Raw genomic sequence first — 23,199 nt, forward strand, 5'->3', positions numbered from 1 at the left:
GGTCACAGTGTGATCTAGGGCTTGTAAGTCATGCTGTGCGGTAAAGAGAAGACTTCCCATGGGGGAGTGGCCACAGAAAAGGTTATCAGGAGCTTGGGAGAGGCCCCTTCATTAAGGATCTTGGGATAGTGGGCTAAAGAAAGGTCTTTTATATTGAACGTTGTGGAGAGATGATAAAAGCTGGTGATTGACATACTCTTTTTTAATTTATAGAGACTATTCTGGCAGCTATGTGGAAAATTAAAAATGAGTGGATTTCGATACTGGGTGCTGAGAGATGTGTAAGGTGGATATTGTTGTAATCTTGGGAAGAGGTGGTGGGATGTGTACTGAGGCCATGGGGAGACCATGGATTGGATATGGAAGGTGAAGAGGCTGCAGGCTAGGATGATGGGGCAGCTGGCTGAATTTGGTGCCATTCACTGAGAGGAGACAAATCGAGAGAGTAGAGAAGGTTGGGCCTTGTCTTGGGGGTGTGTTTTTGAGGTGCCTGTGGGAATGGGACAGACACTTGGTTTACAGATAGGGAGCTTAGCAGAAATGACTGGGCTGGAGACAAGATTTATAAGCCATCTCTTCTTGTAATATTTGAGGCATGAAACTACATTAGGTCACCCATGGATAGGATGTAGAGTTTTCTCTTATCTTGAAATGTAAGATAAAGGTAAGTTAGTTGAGTCTGTCTTTGCTTCTTTTACTCTGCAACGGAATTCTTGAAAGCTGATGAGGTCAAAAGGCCATTGAAGATGACCTAAAGATACACCTAGATGATCTCATGACAATATGCTTAGTAGGGATGGGGTGGAAGCTTTCGGGTACTGATTTCATTAGCTTGGTGTCTTTACGTTGGTATATGCAAAGCTATTTTTCTTTTGATAGTTGTAATATACAGTCCAGCTTTATTAGAATTCCTGAATTATTTGACAGTGCATTTTCTCATCCAACATTTCCAGATTCATTAATTTTTAGATTAATTTAAATATGCCTTAACTCTGGTCGTATACTAGAATATGTTAGTAATTACTAGAAGCAGAAATTTACGAACAGTATGTTATTGTCAGCAGTCAAAGTGACGGGGATTGTCCTGTCGGGCTTCTGTTTGGGAATCTGGGTAATGTTGAGATAAGAAGTAGGGTTTTACCCGCAGCATCAGTCTTCTTGTTTGTGTAAACTGGGCATCTGAGGTGCAAACTTTTGTTCTCCACTGAGTATAGTATCTCTTAATTTTTTAAAAGGAAGCAGAAAAAGAGAGAAGCAAGAGATTTTTTCCCATACCTTTTCAGGTGTCTCATAACATAGCATTACTGCTTTGCATTGTATCAGGTTCTGCGTGTCATCTTAAATGCTCTAGAGTCTGAAGGTCTCAGGCTGTCTGCTGCTGTCAGGAAGGAAAGTAGTTTCAAGCTTTATTTTCTGGAAAAGAATCTTAAACATCCTTTTACCCAGTTCTATGAACCGAATGTAATTCAAGCCATAGCCTGAGGGTAAGCCCCGGAGAGGTCAGATGTTAATGATTTATTAAATGACGGTGTATTCTATTGGGACATACTTTAAACAGATAAGGAAAAGTGTATTTTTTTTAATATTTGCCCTGTGTTGTAAAGGGAATTTCTCTAGTATTGACGTAGCCCTCGTATTTCACATGATATAAGACCTCACAGAAAGGGGTGAATGAGGTTCTTTACTTCATTGGGTAAGAAAAGTTTTTGACAGCTGTACAGTGTGGTAAACTAGCTCATAGTTTATGACCAGATCTGGCTTTGGAAAAGACCAGGAAGGAGAGTTATAACATATGGAACTTATTTGGGAAGTAATTCTTAGCTATGACTAAGAGCCTGTGCTCAAATGCCTGGGAAAGTTTAAAAGAAAATGTTTGCAAAATAAATCATATCTCTTGTTTGCTAAATTGTAGGACTTAGATAACTTTTGGGTACTCATGGACTTCTGTAATTCTGTATTAAAGCTCTGAAGTTTTCTCTTTTAATCAATTTTTTCTGGTTTTATTTTTAACAGCACTGTGATTCAATTTGTTGTTTTTTTCAATTAAGGAATTATTTATTTCAGAAGATTATTTTCTCTTCCCCCAGCCCCCAGAGATCCTTAAAATAGTCACATTCAAGCAGTTGCTACAGGGGTAGTTTATAGGAAAGATATACTGTGTGTGTATTAGTTTCTGGTGCTGTTTTTTCTTAACTCTTCAAGTCCCAATTACAGTATTTCCTGTGTTTATTTATATCAAGATAGTATGTGACATAAACATCCCAAGTAAGTGTTGTACCAAGGAAAGTGAACTGCGAAAAGGCAGTACTATTATGGTTATGTTTCTGAAAGAATACCCCTTTTTTCTCATTTCCCAAACTTTAGTTGGATAGAATTCTGTGGGGAAAGTGCTCCTATTTTAAGTTAATAATTGCAGAAATCTCTTCCTAATCTTCCCTCCGTCTATGCTGATTCTTACCTCAGTGTTACATTATTACAACTTAGCATTTCATGAGCCAGGAAAATCATTATTATTGAACTTAGCTTGACCTTTTATCACACACATAAATATGACATAAGCACAATACTGAAACTGTTTGGGGATGCAATAAAAAGTGTTTATCGTTTTCCAAAAAAGATTTGTAATAGTGAAAATAATATATCTACATTTCAGAGTTTAGAAATTAGAAAATAGGAAAATAATCATCTCATTGCTCTAACACTATAGCTCTTTTTTGTTTGTTTGTTTTTTCCTTTCTTTAATGACAGCCTTACTCATATTTCATGTAACTTTATTTGGGGGCAAGACTTAATTTTGGTCCTGCAGTGTATTCTTATTGTCTGAGAATGTATAATGTGGTATATATAGTAGAATGGTTAGAAATACCGACTCTAGAGTCAGACTGCTTGGGTTCATGGTGTGGCCTTGCCACCTACTAGCCATTTGTGACCTTGGGCGAGTTACTTATCCTCTTTGGGTCTCAGTTTCCTTCACTATGAAATGGGAATAATAATAATAGTATTTACTTTTTTATGGAGCTGTTGGGAGGACTGAAGAACTCCCTTGGCCCATGGTAAGTGTTCACGAATTACTGTTATGTGTGTGCTCTAGAATCCATTTCCCCATTTACCTGATGGGAGTGACTGGTTTGCTTTTCTCCTCTATGCTTTCAGCCTGTGTTCTGTAACATACTCCCCCGCTCAAACCCCTGTCCTGGTTTCCAGCTGAAATCTAACAGAGCCATATGGTTTTCTTTCTCAAGTTTTCAGTTCATCACAACAGTGTAACCAGCCTTAAGGAAGGAGTAGTAGGAAGAATTTGGAAGGTGATTTGCATCTCTTATTTTTGAGGAGTTACTGCGCTTTCCGTTTTATCCCACTATGGCAGTTTGTATGATACTAATCTGCCCTCTGTGGTGTTTCGATTTGAAGTACAGTGTTGCATTTTTTTCTTTGCAAAACTAATTTATAAGTAAAGAACCTTGTGTGAATATAAGAAGTCATTCTAAATTAATAGTTATTTGTTTTTCCATGACTGAATTTTTTTGTTTTGTTTTGTTTTGTTTTGTTTTGTTGTTTTTGCGTTACGCGGGCCTCTCACTGTTGTGGCCTCTCCCGTTGTGGAGCACAGGCTCCGGACGCACAGGCTCAGCGGCCATGGCTCACGGGCCCAGCCGCTCCGCGGCATGTGGGGTCTTCCCGGACCGGGGCAGGAACCCGTGACCCCTGCGTCGGCAGGCGGACTCTCAACCACTGCGCCACCAGGGAAGCCCCGTGACTGAATTTTTTTCTAAAGATAATAGTGATGAGCTTAGCTTCAGATTGCTACCCATATAGTTATAGATTACTACCTATATTACACAGCATATATCAGAGTACATTTTATAGAAATACTTTTCTTATTTTCAAAAATATTTAGTTTTCTATTGGTAGGTTGTCATCCTTAGTAATATTATGAGGAACAGTATTTGTTACAGCAGCTCATTGCAGGTACCAATTACGTTACCAGAAATAACTTTATTCATCAATTTAGCAGTAGTATGTTGAGTTTCTACTATGTCAAAGCACTTTGCTGGGCAATGACTATTAAAAAAATCAATAAGACATTATCTCTACCTTTACAGGGCTGGAAAGATAGATATATAAATAACCTGCAGCATGAGTACTGCCACTCTTGTTAGCAGGAGATGTTTATAGCCAGCATTTTTTGATCATCCTTCAGTGCCCATGTTCAGCTTCAGAATCTTCTCAAGCCAGCACTACAGAAACCTGCTGTCACTCAGAGAAACTTGGGAAGTGTAAACTCTTTGTCATCATTGCTATAGTAGAAGTTTGTTCAAGGTGTCGATATGGAAGCCAGGAAATGCAAAAGCCTTTCTTTGTGTAAAAGTAAGTTTAAGTGTAAAGAAGTACAAATGAGTTCAATCTTTTAGGTATTGAGAAAGACATACTAAATTGGAAATCTTATAAGTCCACATATACATGTTTTAAAGAGATGCTTTAATAACTAGATAAAAGGAATCTTGTATAGTTAGCACTCTTTGCCATTGTTTATGGTTCAGTATTGGTGCCTTCAAACTACACGTTTAGCTCTAAGTTGTGATGTGCTGGGAAAAAGTTAACTGCCAGCACTCAGGTAGGGGTGTGTGTACATGTGTATAAAAAACCCTGATTTGTAATGCTTGCTGATTTCCATGGTGTAGAAATCTTCACCTCAGATGATTTCGGCCCAAGTTGCTGAATGCAGGTTGGGTAGAGATGCCACGTGATGGATCCCGGGAGCCACTGTGAGCCTGCCCTGTGCGCTCGCTCCAGCACAGCACTGGCCCGCAGCCCAAAGTCCTATCTTTCTCAATCACTCCTTGTTTTGGTTAGGTCAGTCTCGGCTTTGTTTATATGCATCTTTATCCTGTGTAAAACTCCTTCCTCCCTTCTCTCCTCACCCCCCATCTCCTTTGTCTTCCAGCCCTCCTGTTACTGCAAAGTTGCAATAAGAAATTTAAGAAATTGCGTGTACACTGGGATATCTTAAATCTTCCTTAAGGTTTTAGCAATCTGCTATTACGAAAATATTGAGCAATTATGATTAAAATACATTAACATCTAGCTACTAAAACGTAATTGCTGTAAATTAACTGTGACTGTGAATTTATTTAATGAATTTTCATTTCTTTTATAAACTTGCAAAGACTCTTAGAAGTTTGCTTAAATTCACAAATGAAGAATTTTCAAAAGATGCATGATTCTAATTTCTCTCTCCAAGGATATTTTTAGTAGTGAATACTGAGAAGGGTAGAGGAAAATTAGCAAGAAGAAGCAGTATTAAAAGAGGAGGAGGTGATAAACACTGAATTACATAAATTATCAATTTGTTGAAGCTCCCTCCTCCTGCCCTCACACATAAAGCCACTTTGACCCCTCTAAGCTCAGGGATAAACCTGGAAGAAAAAAATCTTCACTGTGGCTATAGTTGTCTCAGCTCAGGATATACAGGGTTTCTGATTTTTAAAGTGGGGGAGAGGGGAGGAGCTATATTCCCATCAGCACACAGACACTGATATACATGGGACAGCTGTGTTACAGGAAAATCTTTGGCCATCTCCTATAGGGTTAATAACCACAGGGTATCACTGGAATCTAATAGCAATGCCATCAGAGGTGTGCAAGTTCAAGAGATCCTGAGGTTTCCTGAGAATGTCCAAAGGTAGAGGACTGGCAGAAGTAACTTCACCAGTTTCTTTGCATGATGTTTTTACCTAGTCAGAAGGAGGAGCAGTTATTTAACACGTTGAAACAACTGAGGTTGCAGCATTTCTTATATTATTTGGAGCCTGTGTTCTCAAAGGTAGATTTAACCTCAACATTTTCCTTGTATGACCTTTGAGGTAATGTAGCCATATAGTCTATAAAAGTGTTTTCCTAAATGCATACTTTTTGGTCAAAATCAAAAGAAAAGTATTTGTTACAATGCAGGTATGTGCAGGATGTTTGGAGTAACTGTTTTAACTGTTTGGTTTTTTTTTTTTTTGCGGTACGCGGGCCTCTCACTGTTGTGGCCTCTCCCGTTGTGGAGTACAGGCTCCGGACGCGCAGGCTCAGCGGCCATGGCTCACGGGCCCAGCCGCTCCGCGGCATGTGGGATCTTCCCAGACCGGGGCACAAACCCGTGTCCACTGCATCGGCAGGCGGACCCTCAACCACTGCCACCAGGGACGCTCTTAACTGTTTTTTAAGATGTCTGTTTTAATTTGACTCTTCACATCTCTTGTTATTTACAGCTGAAATATAGTTTGACCTTCTTTTTAGCTGTTTTTTTTTTAAAGCCTCCGTTATTATAGTTATAAATGTAGTAATCAGGATGGCAATAAGTAGACACAAGTTTGTGAGGAGGCAGTATGTTATGGTTAGATCTGCTGTTTACAAATGTTTTCCACAATGCTTGAATGCTGTAAAAGTATTCTTAGTTTAACCTCCCATTAGTGATTGCTGGGTAAGAAGAGATAAAGCAAAAGTAGTTTAAGAGTGACAAAAAAGTCTAAGAAAAATAACTTACCTTTCTAGTCCAAATAACTCAGTATTCAGAGAATTTCATTTGGTACAACCTAGAGTTAATGACATTATTAGATCATAGTGGGTTGTATGAAATTTTGCAATTTACCCCTCTCCTCTCTCCTCTCCTTTCTCAGCTAGATTCTATGAAAATGGTCAGTTTCTTCTTGGATGAATGCTCTTCTGCTCCCTCATCTTATGAGTATAGATGGTTTTATTAAAAAAGAGTTAACTTTACTTTGAGTTATATTCGGGACAGTCATAAGTTCTGGAAGCAGAGAGGACTGCTTGCTATTTGGCCTAGGAACTGGTGTGTTCCATTTAAGAAGCCTTGACATCCAGTATGTGCTGGTGCGATTTCACTCTTTTATATAAAACTCCAGTAGCAACATCCTAAGTCATTTTAAAAAGTGATATTTCATTACAATCGACCTACTCAAAAAGAATGAATTTAGTAGGAAGCAAGTACAACTTTGTATTAATAAGCTCTTATGATCATTATACATAAAATGTAAAAAATCTTTGTAAACAGGCTATTAGATAAAGGCATGTTATCATCTTTATTCTGTAGAAAGGGAAACAGACATGGAGAGTTTGAGTAACTTGACTGAGATTGCACAGTTTTCATGGGAATATTCGAGAATTAAATACAAATCCATGCACTCTCCTGGAGAGTGTACTTCTACTTATTTTCTGAAATAAAAGATGGGATTCATATAGCACCATTCTCCAAAAACTTAAATTTCTTTTCCCAAGTATATTCCTATAAGAAAAGTATTATTACTGGTAAAAGTAAAGATGAAACTAATATTAAATATAAGTGAGTTGGATCTAAATAGATGAGGTCCGTTGAAGGAGGATTCATAATGGAACACCGACTTAATAGAATCAAAACATCCAATATTGAAGTAATAAGTGACGTTCAAGAGGAATTAAATGGATTACTGTGGTACCCAGATAACCTTACATTTTGTTTTAAAGATGAAGACATGGTTTTTCAGAGTACTTTGCTGCTCACATTAAAGGATATAAAGTAAAATGCATTTAGTTTTAACGTCATAGTACTTATTATGTGAAAGTCTTGTTCGTATGTCTATCCTTCACACTTTCTGTGAGATTTGGGTTTTGAGTTCTAGTTTAGAAGAGCTGTGGGTTTGCTGACTTAGAGGACTCACTCTTGTGAGGTAGTGGAGAGTTAACTTGACCGGTCTCAGCGTGAGCCTCGGGCTATCCCTAGACCACTTGCCAGAACTTCATCTAAAAGGAGGGGGCAATAGGACAGGGGTTGGAACAGGTAGAGGAGAGATACTTGCCTGTAATCCCAAATTAGGATTCTGATCTGATTTTCCAGTTGCAAATACCAATGGGAAAATGATCCATTCTTACCTCAGAGACTATTTATAGGTGTCTTCCACATTGATTGTGTTCACTCTACTCATTATTACATACCTTTGTGATCTTTCCCCCCTACGTGGATTGGCTATAATAGGCATCTCAACAGGAAATTGTTTTTGCAGTGAGCTACATCATCCATGTTTTATTTCTGTAAATAACTTGTTCTGTTGTAGCCTTCTCAAACAGTTGCTTTTGATAGCACTGCAGAAAATCATTAAATCTTCTCTTCAAAACCTGGAGTCTTTCAGAGCTTTGATAGTTTGAGGTACAGAATTGTAATCTTACATCCTGGTGGGACACTATAATCATTGATTTGTGATGATCTGTGACTGGTACCAACAACACTCAAGTTTAACCAAAACGTGGAGGGGGGAGAGAAAGTAAAAATGTAAGAAGAATTACTTTTCAGATTTGTTTTATTCTATCACTACTCACTTCCTTGGACAAACAAGTTATGGTAAGGTTCTCAGCAGTGAAAAGCAAGCATTGAAAATTCCTATAGGACAGCACTTGAAAATTCACGGTCTATAGAAAATAATAATTCATGTATACTTGAAGAAAAAAAAAAACCCAATCATGTTTGGATAATCATTCTTCTAACCACATAAAAACATTTCTAGCCATTACTTTTGAGCGATTTATGAGCACTCCCTTGTGGCTGTTTATTAGAACGGCTTGAAATAGCAAAAGAAAAGCAACAGCAAGCTTAACTGCCAGGTTTAATGTAACACACCCACAGTTAAAGTGTGTCTACCCAGTAAATGCAGTATTGTAAAGTATTACCCAATATCAGATTTGCTTCTCTGCTGCGAAAAATAAGTAAAATAGCTGGTGATTATTTCTGAATTTAAAAATGGACCAATATTGGGCTTCCCTGGTGGCGCAGTGGTTGAGAGTCCACCTGCCGATGCAGGGGACACGGGTTCGTGCCCCGAACCGGGAAGATCCCACGTGCCGCGGAGCAACTAGGCCCGTGAGCCACAGCTACTGAGCGTGCGCGTCTGGAGCCTGTGCTCCGCAACTGGGGGGCCACGACAGTGAGAGGCCCGCGCACCGCGATGAAGAGTGGCCCCCACTCACCACAACTGGAGAAAGCCCTTGCACAGAAACGAAGACCCAACACAGCCAAAAATAAATAAATTTAAATTAAAAAAAAAAATGCTCCAATAACCTAAAGGAGTTATTAAAAAAGAAAAAAAGAATTATAAAGTAGATAATAGTTAACTGTGCCTTACTTACTGAAATATGACCTTTTTCAAGAATTTATATTATCAATGTCTAGTGAGAGCATTAAAATTGCTTTTGTATTTTTCCTAAAGCCTCTTAGTGAGGTCATGCAAAGTAACACGTTCCACAAATATTATGGGAGCCTGAATCTCCTGAACTCTGTGACTTGATTCCCACCCCTCTCACCCCACACAATTACCTTCTGGAAGGAGTTTTATCAAGTCTCTTGCGTAAATCTGTGGAGAAAGAGTTCCATGGGAGCCAGAATTGCATTTCTCTGGATTCTTTTTTAAACCTTGTGAAAGTTAACTCACCAGAGTTGTACCCCAGATTCACATTTTTACTTATGGTTTTCTAGCATTTTGTATGTTATTTTCCTTTATTATTCAGTAGTAACAGTAACTAACAAAACTTTAGATACCTTCTTTACTTCACACTTGGATTACTTCAGATTTGAAGAATTTCATCCTGGTGATTGACCAGTGTGTAAGGATGAAAGGCATGTGTTCCCTGGGGCGGGTACAAAGATGAGGGTCAGAAGCAGCCAGATCGGGTTGTAAATCCACTTTGTACCCTTTGAGTGTTGGCATTTCCATTTTGATCTCTTGGATTTAGATTCACATGATGTGAACAGCAGCCCATCGACTGCATACAAAAGATGCATCATATTTCAGATGTAAAACCACACATATGTTATTATGGTTTGTGGGAAAATTTAGGTTCCTGTGTTATCTACCACTGTAGATGGATACTCTGAATGGGTCTCTGTTCTGTTAAATTAATTTGGATTTCAATTTCTACCTTTTGAATAACTACATTTTAAATCATCTTGGGACATTCTCAGACTGCTTAGGAAGTTTCTGAACATGAAGTTGACGTTGTGAATTCTGTGAAGAAACAAACATTTATCGAAAGCCTGCCATATGCCAAATCTGTGCTTGTTATTTTAAAAATACATATATTTCCCCTTTGATTTTTATAAAAACCTTAAAAGGTATAGGGATGAAGACATCAAGTCTTAGCAGTTTAGGTGCCGAGATTCAAAATGGACCTGGGTCTAACTTTAACACTCATATTCTTAATATATTCCAGATGATTTTTAGGTTTTGAACTTCATTACTCACATAAAATCAACTTTAATCTCAATATTGTGAAGGGCTTAGCATAGTACTTGGCACACATTAAACACTCAACAAATCATCTCTCTTGTTATCTCTATCACTCCATTGGATGTTTTTCTCCCCCTTCATTTTTTTCTGTTTAATACCTCTGGAATTTATGTTTTATTCCTTCAATTTCACATTAATAGAATGAGAGTAGGGAGAAGAAAGAGAAAAAAATTGAGCAAGTCCAAAAACAAGAGAAAAAAATGAAGAAATATGGAAGAAATAGAGATGGGAAGTAATACTTGCCCCATTGCGTGGTTGTTAATGATCACATTTGGTTCAAGTTTTTATCCTCAAGTTTTGTTTTATTCCCAGGTCATACTTACATAACAGCCACATAAGAGTTGTGGCAGAGATTTAAACTATTGGATATGAATATGAATGCCAGTGTCTTAGTATACAGATCTGCATTCATTCTCTCTCTCTCCCTTTTTTTTTTTTTTTGTTGTGTTGGGTCTTCATTGCTGCGCATGGGTTTTCTCTAGTTGCGGTGAGTGGGGGCTACTCTTCATTTTGGTGCATGGGCTTGTTGCGATGGCTTCTCTTGTTGTGGAGCACAGGCTCTAGGCGTGTGGGCTTCAGTAGTTGCAGCACGCGGGCTCAGTAGTTGTGACTCACAGGCTCTAGAGCACAGGCTCAGTAGTTGTGGCGCATGGGCTTAGTTGCTCTGCAGCATGTGGGATCTTCCCGGACCAGGGCTTGAACCCACGTCCCCTGCATTGGCAGGTGGATCTTAACAACTGCACCACCAGGAAAGTCCCCACATCCACTCTCTTTTCTAATTTTTCCCTTCCCAATAAAAAAACATTTTATTCATATTGATTAGTTCTGCTATTTTGAGGTGGAACACTCTGCTGCAGTATTTCTTTTGAGTCTTCCCATGGCATCAGACGTAATAGGTCCAAAGTGAAATCCATTGTCTTTATTCTTTCTCTACCAAACATACTCCCTTCCTCATTTATCCTAGTTCTTAATGTGGTGCCAAAGGTCCAGTGCCTGAGGCAGAAAACTTAGTGTCACCTTTGATTACTCTCCTTCTGGGTCCTTTTAATTTTTTTTTTTTTTTAAACACCTGCCTCTGCAGTTCCCTGCTACCCATCTGTCAACACCGCAGCCACCTGATCTAGTTATCACTTCAAACTTGTGTTCTTCTCCCAGCCATTCAGCTTGCATATCTTGTCTTTATATCTTTACTCTCAAAGTATCCCACATATTACTTCCTAGAACAAGTTTTTACATTAATCTTCTTTTTAGAAACCAGCAGTGATTCCATGTTCAGGTTACTTTGCCTAAATTATGGGTATCCTTTCCATACTTATTCCAGTTAAGTTTCCTACTAATAATGTACATGCTTTTCCCCAGTTAGATAATGTTATTAGTTAATAACATATGGAACCTGCTATGTGCCAAAATTGTTCAACGTACTTTATATTCATTGTGCCATTCCCATTTTTAAAAAGTTAACTGAAGGCCTGTAACTTGGTCAGTGCACTCACAATTGGAATGGACTCTTAATGAGCGTGTAATACATAGTTTCTTTTCCTGCACTGCATTCCCCCTTCTCACATTCCATGCTTAGTTTTACCCACCCTTGCCTTTTTCATGGTGTTTCCTGTTCCTAGGATATTTTTTCTCTTTGGTGTATCCAGTTCATATCCGCTTCTAATTCACATCCACTATGCAAATACTACCTTGACTTATTTAGTTCTCATGGATCTTTCCTGTTGTCAAAATTCTGACATATTTATGAGGAATTCTGCATAGTTTATCATGTAACTATTCTCAATGTAATCAGTTTTGTCTCAGTTTTTCTTAAAATTTTAGCAGGGCTTTATGAGCATTAAATACTTGTTGGATGAATAATTTTTTCCCTCTTCACAAGTAGACATCAACTTTCTGGAAGGTTTAGCCCATGTCTTAATTTTTTTCCCTTCCCCACACAGCTCAGCAATGTGCTTGGCACGTATATAAATACTTAGCGATTGAATGTAGGAGAGTCTAGGCCATCTGCCTTTTGTGACTTTCATGGGAAAATACCTTCTCATTTTGTGCACATAGATGCACTTCAACCAAAAGGGTAGCACAGAAGATTAAGATAAAGAAGTGTATCAGGTATATAATTACAGAATGAGATACATTATCTATGTTTATTTGGACATATTAAAAGCCTTAAACTTTTAATACTTAACTAGATGTAAGGCACTGAGCTAAGTGTTTTACATTTATTATCTTCATCCTTAGAACCAAGCTGTTGGATAGGTGATGCAGCTGATGCTCAGAATGGTTAAATAGCCGCTCATAAGCAATAGAACTGGGTTTAAACTCAGGCATTCTTGATTTTAAATACTTAAGTGCTGTGCTGCCTATCTTGTTATTCACCCTTATTGTTGGAGTTTTCACCACTTGAGTCATACCTCCCTGTTTAAGTTCATTAACTTTAAATACTTTAGATCATGCTGGTTTCCAGCATAAAGTAAACATTCAGTGACTGTTAGCCTTTATTGTTGCTATTTTTCCAAAGTACACTAAAGTGTCCATGACATTGTCTTTCTCCTTATGCAAACTTTAAAGGCAGAATCAGCTATTTTTTACCTCTGTAAAATCTGGAGAAATATATATGTGTGTGTTTAAATGTATTTGGAGTTTCATGAGGGCAAAGAGGATTTCGAGAGTGAGAATTTAAAGTGAGCTACTTTGCTACTGTTTCCAATCATCTCTCTGTAGTAAGATGCAGTGCCTGCACAGTGTATCTGGAGAGATGCCTGTCTTGAGCTCACAAATGGGAAGTAGGTAATGGATGTCAGAGGTATCTAGAGTTGCCCTCAGTGTCTTGGGAAGGATTTTGACTATTGATCTACTTTGTATGTTTTCACAGTGGAGGATTTTAGGTCCTCTTTTCAAGAGGTCATCTCATTTTTCTGCACATTGGAGAATGATAGAATCATGGAAGGCATTACTACTTTAGTTTTTATTTTTGTGTATACTATCTTTGTGTGTTTAGATTATGGAATTTAAGAAATAAATTCCATAATTTGACTAGAGAATAACCAGTTTAGTGAAAATAAGTGAAAGTAAAACCCTTTTATTGAAATTTTAAAATTTTGATAAAATTTCAAACTTACAGAAAAATTATAAGAAGAATATAAGGAACTCCTATATACTCTTTAACCTATTTTTAAATAGTGACCTATTTGAAAAATAGGTTTTTCTTTCATCTTAACATTTGCTAATTATGTAATAAGTCATGTTATTATCACAGTGGTAGAATGAATGATAATCTTGTTAACTGGGCTTACCTTTTCCCCCTCAGCTTTATTGAGATATAATTGACACATAACATTGTGTAAGTTTAAAGTGTACAACATGTTGATTTGATACATTTGTGTATTGTAAAATGATTACCACCGATGGCATTAGCTAATATCTCAGTCTTGTCACATTGTTCCCATTTCTTTTTGGGGTGAGAACATTTAAGATCCTATGTTTAATTTTAATGCTTTCTAAAGGGATTTTTTAAAAGTCACTGCTATCCTTAGAAATGTCTGTCTCCTCGTATCCAGTCACTGCCCCCGCCCCACCTTGACCCCCCTCACCATACTTTTGCAGATCAATTTAAAGATTTATCTGTTTTAAAATTTAAATAAAATCCAATTTGGAGTTTTGGGCTAAAATACTGTTCATTGAAATGAAATGCAAATAGTGTGAAATGAGAACATTCAGACAAATCCCAAGTGTGAGGAATCTAATTAAACAGGGAAAAAATAAGCCTTATTTTTCAGCTGTAGAATTATAACATTCTAGTGGCAAGATGGAAGAGCTTTTATATGGCTCAGTTTTTTTTTTGTTTTTGTTTTTGTTTTTTTTTTGTTTGTTTTGCTGTACGCGGGCCTCTCACTGTTGTGGCCTCTCCCGTTACGGAGCACAGGCTCCGGACGCACAGGCTCAGCGGCCATGGCTCACGGGCCCAGCCGCTCTGCGGCATGTGGGATCCTCCCGGACCGGGGCACGAACCCGTGTCCCCTGCATCGGCAGGCGGACTCTCAACCACTGCGCCACCAGGGAAGCCCTATGGCTCAGTTTTAAAATGATGCTTGAACTGACTACATTAAACAAGTATAATTAAAGGTATTTTAAAATTTAGTATCTGATGTACTATTTTAGTTAAATTTTAGAATATGAAATTTAAATATTTAAGATCTCACCATGAGTACGTGCTTTCACATTATTGTTAGGATGAAGTGAAATAATTTGTGAAAACAACTTAATTATAAACTAGAAAAAGACTATATAACGTGAGGTATTTTTATTTCATTTATAGAAGCAAAGGAGAAGAAAAGCTGTTTATTTAAATAAGTGGAATAAAGGAGCCATCTTTATTTCAATATTGTTTGCATGAATTATAAAGGATTTAATGTATTTGCATTTTTGATTTCAGATTCAAAACGCTAATGATGTATTAATTGCGCCACTTGAGAAATTTCGCAAAGAACAAATAGGTGCAGCAAAAGTAAGTGTTGCATTTTATTATTCTTCGTATATTCTCTGATAATTAAAGATGACAGACGTAATTTCAGACGTTAACATTTTTGAAAGTAGAATGACCTTTTAAAACTCCCGTACGTCATTTAAAATTTTTGCACAGAGCCTATTACAAAGACTGGAATTCTTTTAAACACAGAAAAGATATTATTCTTCTACTGAATAGAGAAAAAGTCAGCATAAGTGGGCTCCTCCCATCCCAACAATGGTAGGAAATTAACTGTTTTAAAGACGGTGAAATTATGGTAAAAATATGAGGAGTTTCCCTAACATCTATATAAAATAAAATTAGGCACGAGGTATGTACATTGAAAATTAAGGTAGTAATTATAAAAGACCTTTTATTATTTTTTGTATTTTTTATTCTTAATAAAAATATTAGGAATATAACTATTAAGAATATTATATAAAGTGTTTGTGGAAAACTTTAGACATCTTTGTCAGGCCTTTGCATTAATGTTTAATTGGTTATGGATCAATTAAGATTTCCCTGAGCCTAATAATTTCTGCAATGTACTTGCATCCTCTTTCTTAGATCCATGTTTAACTACCTTCTCAACATCATGTAAGGACATAAAATTTGGGTTTCCAAGATAGAACCCATCATCTGTCATACTTCCCCTGTCCTTTCTCTGATTTGGTTTTCTAATTAGTCAATGACATACCTCTTCCCTCTTTGAGCAGTGCTTTCATTCTCCTGCAGGAATATTTCTCCTCTGTTCTCCTCCCTTCTGTCTGAAATATTGAAATAGCCTACTAGTTGGTCTCTATGTCCCCACCCTAATCTGTTAACAAATTTTTGCCATGTTTAGCAGTTGTTCTTCAATTATGAAACCTTCAGTGGTTGTCTCTGAGAGAGACAGTTTAATCTCGATAATGAAATTTTTGCACAGTGTGGCCACTTTCTACGTTTCAGTATACCTCCCTCATCTGGTACAACTGTCTGTTCACTAGTCCCTGTATATATCCTGGCTCTACTAATGTCTTTGCCCGAACTTTTCCCCTCCTTGGAATATTGCTTACCCTTAACTTGTTGAAGTCTTGCTAGCTCTCCATGGTCCCTTATATTCCAGCACCAGAAAGAAGCCTTCCTTTATGTGGGTCTTTCCTCATATATCTGTTCCCCTTCCAGAATTGATTTTTTTTTTTACAGAATCAAGTAGTCCTTATGCTTATTTCCTGTAAAAAGCTATCACAGTCTGCCTTGAATCAGAGTTTTATGTGCATTTCTCCACCAATTATGAGCCATTATCAAGTCAAGAACTAAACCAGAACCATTTCTGTGTTAATTCAGCAAACATTTATCAATATCTTGGTTGGCCCACTTGTGGCAAGTATGGTGTTTGATAAGATTAAGGGATACAATTGTAAACAAGACAGACAAGATCCCTACACTTGTGTCATTTATTATCTTTTGTGTATTTACAAATGCCCTGAGGATTGTGATACAGAAGTGCGGGCTGCTTTCTGAGAGTATAATTAATGGAACTGACCTTGTCCAGAGAACCAAGCAATGCCTTCTGGTGGAAGTATTGGTTAAGCAGAGAACTAAATGATGAGAAAGAAATAGCTAGAAATGGGGATACAGGGGCAGCAAGGGAGGAACCTTCTTTACACTCCAGAAGAGGACCGTGGGGATGGAGGACATGTGCACGTCTTTGTATTTACTCGTTGTTCTATTTTACTCTTATTCACTGATAAAGAAAAGTTGTAGGTAGAGGAGTGATTATATTTGATCAAAATATTATAAAATATTTTGATATTTTAAAATATCACTCTAGTTGCATGCCATGCATGGATTGGAGGAAGCAGGACTGCCTGAGGGAAACCATGCTTGGGAGTTAAAGGACAGTTATTTTGGATTCAGAAGGGAACACTGGCTGTGGAGACAACGGGATGTATTTCAGAGGTAAAATGGAAAGGGTAGGAAATGGGTTACATACTGGGAAGTGAGCAACAGGACATTTCAGTGTTCTGTGTTCAGTGTTCTGTTCCCAGGGTTCTGTGTTGTAAAATTGGATGTTTTTTGGAGCCACATACTGAGATAGGGAACATTTATGTTAGGATGGCAAAGATGGTTTGCCATGAATGAATTCGAGGTTTCTCTGAGTCATCCAAATGGAGATGGTGAGTTAGCAGGTATATGTTCAGATCTGAATTAGAAATATGTTTGGGAATTGTCCTCTAGGTGATAATAAAATCATGGAGATAGATTAGATCCCCCTGGGAAAGAGCAGTTTGAGAAGAGGACCTAAATTCTATATAATCGGAGAACTCTCAACAGTTAATGTATGGAAAGAAAGAAAGACAGATAAGGAGGTTGAGAAGGAAGAAGCAGAAGAAGGAAGAAAATACAAGAATGTGGTGTCTCAGAGCAAGAAGTCTTTTCAAGAATAATAATAGTTGATCTTTCTTGAGATCTATACTGTAGGATAGATTTCACTGAGCTATTACATTTGTGACCTGATTAAGTCCTCACAAGCAACCTTCGTGGTGAGTACAGGTGTTACATCTGCTTTACAGTGAGGAAAATGATGAGGTCACCTGCATGCACCATTTCACAGAGCTGGGAAATCAGGCTATGGATCTGAAATCAAGCCATTTTCCTTCAGAGCCTCGATTTACCATATTTCACTTCATCAGTGATATTTTTTTGAGGATTTTTTTTTTTTTTTTTTTTTTTTTTTTTTTTTGGCAGTAGGCGGGCCTCTCACTGCTGTGGCCTCTCCCGTTGTGGAGCACAGGCTCTGGATGCGCACACTCAGCGGCCATGGCTCACGGGCCCAGCCGCTCCGTGGCATGTGGGATCCTCCCAGACCGGGGCACGAACCCGCATCCCCTGCATTGGCAGGAGGACTCTCAACCCCTGTGCCACCAGGGAAGCCCCATCAGTGATATTTTTATGAAGTTAAAAACCTTTGTGAAGAATTCTTTCTCTAGCACAGAATATTCCAACTTTTTGGCCCATTTAAAATAGTAAATTTCATATGTGTGTAGATTCTTATTTGCAGGTTTAGGTTAGCTACAGTTGCAGTAGCATGAGCAATTACACCCATTTTATTTTGTTTTTTAAGTATCTCAATTGCTGGACAGATCAGCTGGGGACACACAACAGTGTTCTATGACCTTGCCTACTTGTTGGGAGGTTGAACTTGTAGTTTAATTAATTCAAATGAAATCTGGAGCATAAATATGGTTGTACTGGGCCTCTTGGTGGCGGTGATTCTGTGTATTTTATTTGCCTGATGGCTCTTAGTACTATATTGTTTCTCAGCTGCTAAGTGATCCTTGTTTAGTAAAGTGAACGGAAAGCAGGCATTCTCTTCTGCAGTATTTGTATAGGTCCATTTTCTTTTTCTCTGTTATTGCAGAAACATCTTGGTAGGAATAAAAATCTTGAAAATGTTGATTTTTTTTTTTTTTCTATTGCTTTACTTCGTGTTTTACTTAGGTATTTTATTACTTGGTAAATAAAGTTAATTCTGCAAATGACACTCTTACACTTTTCAGTCTTGACAGTGGAGGTTTCCCACAAGTGTGTTCAGGCTGATGAGTCAGCTAGAAGGCAAGAGTGTCAGTTAAGGTCCACTGCAGTCAGGACCTCCTCAGCTTGGACCTAGTGGAAAACAACTGAGTCAGAGTGGCCCTCTCCTCACGCAGATGATCCTGTTTAACCGAAGTGGATAAAGTCCATGGATGGCAAACATTTCTTTTGTTAAAATGTGTTTTTGAGACACACTTGAGCTTTGAGCTTTGAGACACCTGATACTTTGCTGTGGAAAGCAAGGCCCTGAGCGAGTTACAGTTGTGGGAAAAAACACTGCATCTGTGAGAGGCATTAGAAAAGATTAATGATGGGGTTGTTGAACTGAAGGACAGAAGAGATGGGTCCTGCTTTGTGAATAGCTAAAGATTAGAAGAATTATCCATAAACACTTGTCAAGAATATATTTATTTAAAGGTTCTTAGTCTGAGGGTGTATGCAGAATGAAATTGTATTGCAGGCCTGACCTATTACATGTGTCAGACATAGAAGTGAATGTTTGGTTTCTTTAATTCATATCCTCATACACTGCTGACTTAAGTTCTAGAAATGAGTGGAATATAGGTATTCTGAATGAATAATGCCAGCTAGAATTTCCACAATATGAATATGCCTAGAGCAGCATTATTATAGAGCAAGTTGAGTTATAACTTGTTTTCACACTTTTTTTGTATATATTAACAGCTATATTTCATTGTATTGGAAGCGTCCTCCTTGCCCCCAGAGAGAATGAATTGTACATCATATCTGCAGTTTCCACACGTGTTCCTGCATAAACTGGCTGACATGAAAATATTGGTAGAACTTCATATCTGAGTTCCTAGTCAAAAACAAATACATTAGGGAGAAATCTGGGTGAGCAGTGGCTCATTTTCCACGTATAAACAAACTGGGGGTGCTCAGTCCCCAGTCCCCAGAATGAGGAACAGAACTCAGTTCCTCAGACCAGCAGTCTTTTGACCACTCCATGCTGCTCTTTAGAATACTCTTTTGTGAAATATTTTTTCTTTACTTTTAGCAAACAAATGTTTTAGTGTGAAATATCTTAATGATAAAAGTGTTGTAAATAAGCCCAAACTTGCCCACTTTGAATCAAACCTATTTAATGTATCTGTCTTGATTTAAAAATTCCCCAGCACAGGCCTGGGCAGTATGCCTCCTTGTAATGGAAAATGTCCTGTGGTGATAGGCCCAATGGAGCAATCACCCTTCCAGGGAAGGGGGAATGAATCACACCTTTAGTGTACCCCTGGGCCCAGGGTACCCCACAGACCCCTCTCAACAACCCTCCCTCCCAGCGTTTAAACTTTGTGCCTTTGACCATCTGCTGGGTCTGAAGATATTTTATGCAAAGAGTTCTTGGGCCCCTGAAGTCAAGGATGGGGGTGCTTGGCAGCTGTTCTCTCTCCCTGGGGATATGCAACCCTTAGAGATTGCCTCAGAGCCCCCTCCCAGCCAGTGGGGAGATAGACCCCTCCCTTGCTCAGTGCCTCCTGGCTGGGCCTTCACCCCAGGGGGTCCATATATACCTTTGGTAAGCCCATCCCTCCCATGTTGCATGCATGTTATACTCCAGAGCCAAAGTATAGCCCTTCCCCCTGTAGCCTCTGCCCTGCCTCCCCCTGCTGGGGTGGTGGGGGTATGACTGAAGTGTCATCCTAGATGGATTTTGTGGAGGTGGGAACAGGGGCATTGAGACTCTAAAGCAGTAGACAATCCCCAGATACCATCGGTAGATTTGGAACTGCATTTGCATATATTTTAGGGCTGTAGATTTACTTTCCTAATTTGTTTTCCATAGCTTATTCCTGAGCACAAAATGCTAATAATCGATTACATTTATTTTTCCTCACCCTGGCCTTTGAGGTGAGCTAGGACTAGAGAAACTTGGACCTCCCACCGAGAGGCTGGGAGGCAGAAGTTTGGCTGAATGAGTGTTAGATTCACACAGGGCAGGGGGTGGGGGGATGGGGACACTTAAAACCTGTAGTTACTGAATCCCTTCTCCAGGCAGGTCCTGCCGCAAGGACAGAGGAGCCAGCCCTGCTCTGTCATTAGGAACGTGGACTATCTAAATCCTCACTTCCCTTTTTTTTTCTTTTCTTTTTGTTTGGATGTTTTCACAGGTCTCACTTATACCAAAGGGAAAGAATCTTCATTAAAGTCCATATTTCTTCTAAAAAAAAAAAAAAATTCCTCAGCACACAGTATGCAGTTAACATGGGCTGGTTTTATTAGATAAGAGACTTGAAAAATACTACCCGTTAAAGTTAAAAGGTACATTTTCATTTCTATGGGAAATGTTTTTAAGACTGGTTTTCATTTTCACTTAGACCTTACTGGAAATCATTTGAACATTCTTCCATGGTTTTAAAACAAAAATAAATGATATAATATTAGTCATGTAAAAATAGAACTTGATTTTCTTTACGTTGATTTCTATTGAAAACTACAGTAGAACTGGATAATTCTTGTCCCTTTGTTCTGTCCATAATAGAGTTTAGTTCTGCCTCTGAACATTTGTTAATTACACAGCAAGGCATGTTAAAAAATAATAATTTTAGCATATAGTACCTAAAGACATCTGTGGCTAAGTATCACAATTAATTCCTTTTAAAACCTTAAAATTTCCTTCATGTGAAAAATGGCTGCATTCTAATTTGTTGTCTCAAATATGCAAATGGTTTAGAGAATCAAGAAGAATTACAGGTACTTATTTCAAGTTTAAAAGAGTTTACCACTAAAGCGAGTTATTCATCTAATTTAATGCATAATAAATACTTGGGACTCATGATGAGAACAATCCAAAAGGGAATTCTCTGGCGGTCCAGTCATTAGGACTCCGGGCTTCTACTGCAGGGGGCACTGGACCGCCCGTGAATTCCCTTTTGGATTGTTCTTATTCATGAGTCCAAAGTATTTATTATCCATTAAATTAGGTGAATAACTCGGTTCAGTGACCAACATATGGTTACCATAGGAGAAGTGGGGGAGGGGTAAATTGGGAGATTGAGATTGACATATACACATTACTATATATAAAATAGATAACTAATAAGAACCTGCTGTATAGCACAGGGAACTCTATTCAATACTCTGTAATGACCTATATGGGAAAAGAATCTAAAAAGAAGTATATATATATATATATATATATATATATATATATATATATATATATATATATATATATATATATATCTCTCTCAACTGATTCACTTTGCTGTACAGCAGAAACCAGCACAGCATTGTAAATCAACTATACTCCAATAAAAATTAATTAAAACAAAAAGAAAGTGGTTTATAGGATCAGAGTATGGATTTAAATCACCTTACTTTCCTCCTGTTTTCAACAGGTCCTACAGAGAATGGTCAGGATTGGTTTTTCATATGTTGCTGATGGCCACTGAGCTGAGTCTCTCTCTGTATTTGGTACTGAATTCTCTGGGTGAACTAGAAACCATTTGATAGTTGTTTTGAGACTACTTATGAATCCCTTTATTGTGCCTTCTATCAGTAGACTCTATTATGTTATATAGAGTTTTAGAATTACTGATTTTGTTATTTGATCCCATTTTTAAATGATAATAGTTAACGCTTTATAATAGTTAACCAGGTACTGCCCTAAGCACATTACATGTAAACTCATTTAATCCTCACAACCAACATATTAGATAAGAAAACTGCTGAAACTCATTTTATAGATAAATAAAATGAGGTGCAGAGAAGTTAAGTAAATGGGCCGAGGTCACATGACTTGTAAGGAGTATAGTTAGATTTTAAACAAATGAAATCAAGCCTATAGAGTACTTTCGTAGCACCACCACATGTTTGATGCTCAAGAAATACTAATTCCTTTTCTCTGTTCTCAGCGAAAATTGTCTGATTAGCTCATTTAGAGAGCAAAATAATGTCTTTTAATTGTTTAGCAGCCAGTTCTGTGGAGTCATACAAACTTGAAATCAAAACCTGGCACTTAGTACTTATAGGAAATGTGAACTTGGATAATTAAACACTTTTTAAAGTTTCACTATCAGAAAAATGGAGACAATAATAGAACCATCATCATAGAATTAATGATAGCATAATTTGACATTTCATATAAATTGCTTAGCATAATTTCTTCCACATAAGTACTAGGATTTTAATTGCTCTTATTTTATAATTAATAATAATTACTGCTATTATATCCTTTCTGTCAGCATTAATCAACGTACTGCAGTAAAAGTAAGGTTATTGTTCATACAGGTTAGTTTGTCTTATTTTTTTTCATAGACAGAGACAAATGCAAGTTGATTGCTAAATATTTAGATAGAGTGGTTCACGGGGCTACCAAGCAAGAGGGTCTTAGATATACATTGCCTATAATTTAATAACACTATACAGTCTATGGGGCACTATTACTTATAACAGTCTAACAAAATTGGAAGTATCGTCATCATTCAGATGACTCTCTGAGACCCAGAAAGGTCAAGTGGCATTGCCAACAACCCAGAGGTGCACATGTGTTCTATCTGAGACTCAAATCCAGGCCTTCTGATACCTAATTCAGTTGTTTGGCACCTGACTCCATCATGGGAATGTAAACCTTTTTTTTTTATAGTTTATTGTGTATTTTCACCATCCTTTACAGCATTCTTATGAGGAGAATATCAGCCCTAATTGACCCCACTGCCACCACTAGAAAAACAAACCGGATCACATTCCTTGGATACAGTGAGTCAGTAGTAATCTGTATGCTTGACAGGTGGTACCATTCAATGTCTCCACATGCTCTGAAAATTCTGAGGGTATCATGTT

At 37.8% G+C, this 23,199-nt stretch overlaps 1 protein-coding gene across 1 annotated transcript in view; it reads left to right on the forward strand.

Annotated features, from left to right (window-relative positions):
- ARHGAP42 (Rho GTPase activating protein 42) overlaps positions 1-23,199 on the forward strand; it is a 293,889-nt gene that overhangs the window by 150,882 nt on the left and 119,808 nt on the right. Inside the window, exon 4 of the mRNA XM_007445610.1 lies at positions 14,752-14,823. Within this exon, the coding sequence (XP_007445672.1) occupies positions 14,752-14,823 (72 nt within the window). The remainder of the gene's footprint in view (positions 1-14,751; positions 14,824-23,199) is intronic.

Source organism: Lipotes vexillifer, unplaced genomic scaffold (assembly GCF_000442215.2).
Source record: "Lipotes vexillifer unplaced genomic scaffold, Lipotes_vexillifer_v1.1 scaffold1282, whole genome shotgun sequence".
NCBI classification, from domain to species: domain Eukaryota; kingdom Metazoa; phylum Chordata; class Mammalia; order Artiodactyla; family Lipotidae; genus Lipotes; species Lipotes vexillifer.